We start from the raw sequence: 3931 nt of genomic DNA on the forward strand, positions 1-3931 counted from the left end.
ATAGTTATTTTGAACCTGAATAGCATGCCCCGTATGTCTGACAACTATCATTTGAAACTTCCCTTGCATTTGACCGATTGTGAGAGACCTGTTAGATAAACATAGCCAAGAAAAATATCAGAATTTCGTTGAACAATTCATCTATCTTCTCACAACATCATAAGGATAAAAGAATAGGACAAACAAAATAACAAAATATAGAATGTTCCTTTACACTTCAATTATTTATTATTTATAGAACATCAAAGTCATATTAGTATCTCAATCTTATATCCATCTTCATACTAATATATGGTGCTTCCCAAGATGATGCTGAAAGTGACCTTGTACTTAACTACTTAGACCATACAGTTGTCACCAATGATTTTTTATAGAGATAAGTCTAGTTCTAGAATAAAATTTGCATCCGATTGTTTAATTCCATTCTAACTATTGAAATTGACAAACTAACGCAATGAAACGTTTCAATGAAATCCTCAAATACAATTCGAAGAATACTACAAAAATACAAAGTAGTTTAAAGGTGCTTACTTGTCCAATCTATCTGTTCCTGCTAATAACAGCAGCTTTGGAACCGGACACGACAAAAATTTATCCGAGAGACCTTCATACCTGAAAATAAGAATAATAATGTTAATAATAATAATAATAATAACTGTTGGATGGGTTGATCAAGGCACCATGAAAGTCACATTATATTTGACACAATTTAGCGTAGTTGTATTTTTGCAGAATCAAGTAACATATCCGTGCAATAAGAAAATATTTCAATATATAATTTATTAACTCTCAGAAATAAAAGACCAAACAGACAAGTTTTATGGAAAGAAAAGGCCAATGAGCACAACTTCAAATTAAGTTTCCAAGGTTGAGAGTCTATATAGAAAGAGACATTGTCAAAATCCATATGCATGCAAATATCCAAACAACAGTCCTAGAGAGCAAGCAATTCAGATGCGGGCTAAATAAATCATCCAGGAATTACAATCGTACTGAAGTTTGCTATCCCTTAAATAGAGAGCACATTTAGAATGCCAATGGTTTTATCTATAACTTTCTAGCTACAAAGTAGTAAACAGAAAAATAATAAAATAATATCGATTAATGTACCATTCTTTCCAATATTGTTCAGTCTTCTCCAGCTCTGTGCGGTAAACATAACTGCAGCATCAATATAAAGAACAAGCCAATCAAGTAAAAAACCAGGAACCAAAGTCTTCAAAACCAGGTTGTTTAGATTGATAATTGAAGAAAGCTATCTCTTGGATTGTTCTACCCAAGTACCCAATATTACGAAAGGCTAAGAGTACCAACCATTTCTTTGAATCATCATACTTTAAGGTGCTGGGGATTGAAACACGAGCAGAATCAACATTCCTTAACGAGCCACCCCTGACACTCCATTCAATCTGCACAGAAGCAATTTCAGCTCAACCCAAATGTTAACTTTCTGCAAAAACATCACAAGTACCAGTATAACCTATAGCTACTATCAGACTCTACATTAGATAGGTCCATTAACACAAGCATATGACATGCAATAATTGCCTCGAACAATTATACAATTTGCTAACAAATGGAAGAACAAAAACATTACTACACAACCAATTCACATGCAATAAGCTATAAAAATCATATGCTCCAGCTTATTAAGGCTAAAAGGTACATATTCTTTGTCCACTATTGTCTTTGCTTAACATTAGTTAAGCGAATTCCCTCAAACAAGAAATTTTTTAGGTGCTCATGCTTCTTGCCACCAGTTGTGGGGTGCTTCCAGCAGCTTAAAGGGACCATATGAATTAACTAATTTGCCATGAAATGAAACTAGTAAATTAATTCTCAATTCAAAAGTTAAAAATACAAAAATCGTGGCCTTCTATATATTTTAATTCATGGACTTCCAACAAAAATTTTTAGAAGTTGCAAAATCAATTTCTAGGACTAGGACTAGGAACAATTCTAAAGCAGAGCCCAATATTCAGGAAGTAAACAATAAATTAGGTTGACATGCAAAGGGAAATATTAAAATAATTATTTAACAATTGCAAAACAAACAACAACAAATGTAAGAAAATAAGTAAGATTTCAAGTGACACACAATTGTCCCAACCAGATCAGATAAAACTTGTAAATCAAATAGAAAACTATAGACTCATAGCTTACAGCTTTTTCAAGACTAGAAAAATGTTGCACCCTACTTGATAGGATTTTCTGCATATGAATTAGCGAAGCCATTGCTGTTCCCTGAAATTTTTGTTACTCGATATCAGTGCCACTGAGTAATTGGTCATTAGAAACAATAAGTTGAAATTAACTAGGAACCAACCTCTACAACATCCACAACTACCAACCCAGCCAAGGTAGACAATGATCTCCTTGCAGCAACATGCACAGCAATTGACCCTCCCATGCTTTGATGATGAAATAAATTTTTATCAATGATTGTTAACATCATTATCATATTTAAAAATCATTACTATATTAGAAGGAAAGAAAAAAAATGGTACAGAGGTTAGTTCACCAAATATTTGATAGAATAATATATTATTAATTTAAGGATATAATATCAAAGAGAAAAGTGGAGGCTCTACAAACACATTCAGCTTAAAATAGACAACCTAAGTCGGCAAGAGCAAAAGCGAAATCAAACAATCATGCCTTATAGCCATATAGAATATCAAGAACTGAACCGATAACCCCGAAAAATTTCTCTCGTTAAAACCAAATTCACCAATCACATTATGCAAAATGCTTACAATCCATGTATGAGGGTTAGGAAGATAGTAAAGCTTTTAAATAACAGGAATCAAATCAATACTTCTATTACAGAACCACCTTCCTACTAAGATGACAAAAAAGGAATACCTGTGACCAACAAGGATAATTGCTGGTGGGGATTCTCCATATAATTGCTTTATAACAGCTATTACATCATTGCACATGGTCTGCATGAAAAGATGGTTATATAATGAACAGTATAACAGCCAGCATGCTGAATATAGTACACATCCTCACACAAAACAATCTTATTGAATCTATTTATTACATTGTACCTCAACAGATAAGTCAAGATCATTATCTGACACTGACTTCCCATGACCTCGGAAGTCCATTGCAACTACCCTAGCTTTCTCCTTAATTTTACTTGCAGATAAAGCAAATGAAAGCCTGTAGAAAATAAATGCGTGAATGAAATATTCATCAGACTACAACCTACTAAATAATTATAGCAACTACGAGTAATACCACATAAAATTAGACTTGACACGTTTAAGAGAATGGTTATACTAATTGTAAGCAAAGAAAAATAAGATTGCAAAGACTTCAATTTTGGTAATCAAATTGCTATACCAGCTACTCTCCTTTTTCAAATCAAGCATATACTGCGAATTGCTCCTAATTCAACATATCCATTTACCACTTGATTTAATTTTAGTGGGTCTTACACTCAGGCTGTCAGGCATAACAATTCTAGTTCCCATGAATCATAATACTCCATTAATCAAAATTTGAAGAGATAACTAAGATAATAAGAGAGATTTAGCAATGAAACTAGGTAAGCATACCCAGAATAACCACCACCATGTAAACAAAACACAACGGGTCCCTCAGTTCCTGACATGTACACATGAAATACCTAAATAGATGGGAAAATGAAATGCTTTATTGTTGTTACAAAGAATAATCATTTAATTGTGTGGAAAAAAAAGCAGTGGCAAGGGTTTAGGTTTAGGGGACTAACGTCATTGGAATTGGGAATAGCAACATCTTGTTCTTTATCAAAGTAGATGGACCAATCTACAGGTAAATATTTCTCCAAGGAACTCCTGCAACAAGAAATTAACAGCTAAAATGAACCGAAGAAACGATCATAAATGCAATCATGCATATAGAAGAGAGTAATGGGCGGTGGGAGCTGAAAAGATCGCAG

General features: G+C 33.4%; 2 protein-coding genes across 2 annotated transcripts in view; both read right to left on the reverse strand.

Annotated features, from left to right (window-relative positions):
- The window catches only part of LOC107643157 (cytochrome c), a 15404-nt gene that overhangs the window by 3619 nt on the left and 7854 nt on the right, over window positions 1-3931 (reverse strand). Inside the window, exon 3 of the mRNA XM_016346731.2 lies at window positions 3910-3916. The gene's annotated coding sequence lies outside the window, so the exon portion shown is untranslated. The remainder of the gene's footprint in view (window positions 1-3909; window positions 3917-3931) is intronic.
- The window catches only part of LOC107643156 (protein phosphatase methylesterase 1), a 6655-nt gene that overhangs the window by 1251 nt on the left and 1473 nt on the right, over window positions 1-3931 (reverse strand). Inside the window, exons 2-11 of the mRNA XM_016346730.2 lie at window positions 3743-3827; window positions 3567-3637; window positions 3054-3168; window positions 2866-2945; window positions 2327-2411; window positions 2164-2244; window positions 1315-1409; window positions 1111-1161; window positions 532-612; window positions 16-88 (exon numbers count right to left, since the gene is read on the reverse strand). Of these exons, the coding sequence (XP_016202216.1) occupies window positions 16-88; window positions 532-612; window positions 1111-1161; window positions 1315-1409; window positions 2164-2244; window positions 2327-2411; window positions 2866-2945; window positions 3054-3168; window positions 3567-3637; window positions 3743-3827 (817 nt within the window). The remainder of the gene's footprint in view (window positions 1-15; window positions 89-531; window positions 613-1110; window positions 1162-1314; window positions 1410-2163; window positions 2245-2326; window positions 2412-2865; window positions 2946-3053; window positions 3169-3566; window positions 3638-3742; window positions 3828-3931) is intronic.

This window comes from Arachis ipaensis, chromosome B05, assembly GCF_000816755.2.
Source record: "Arachis ipaensis cultivar K30076 chromosome B05, Araip1.1, whole genome shotgun sequence".
NCBI classification, from domain to species: domain Eukaryota; kingdom Viridiplantae; phylum Streptophyta; class Magnoliopsida; order Fabales; family Fabaceae; genus Arachis; species Arachis ipaensis.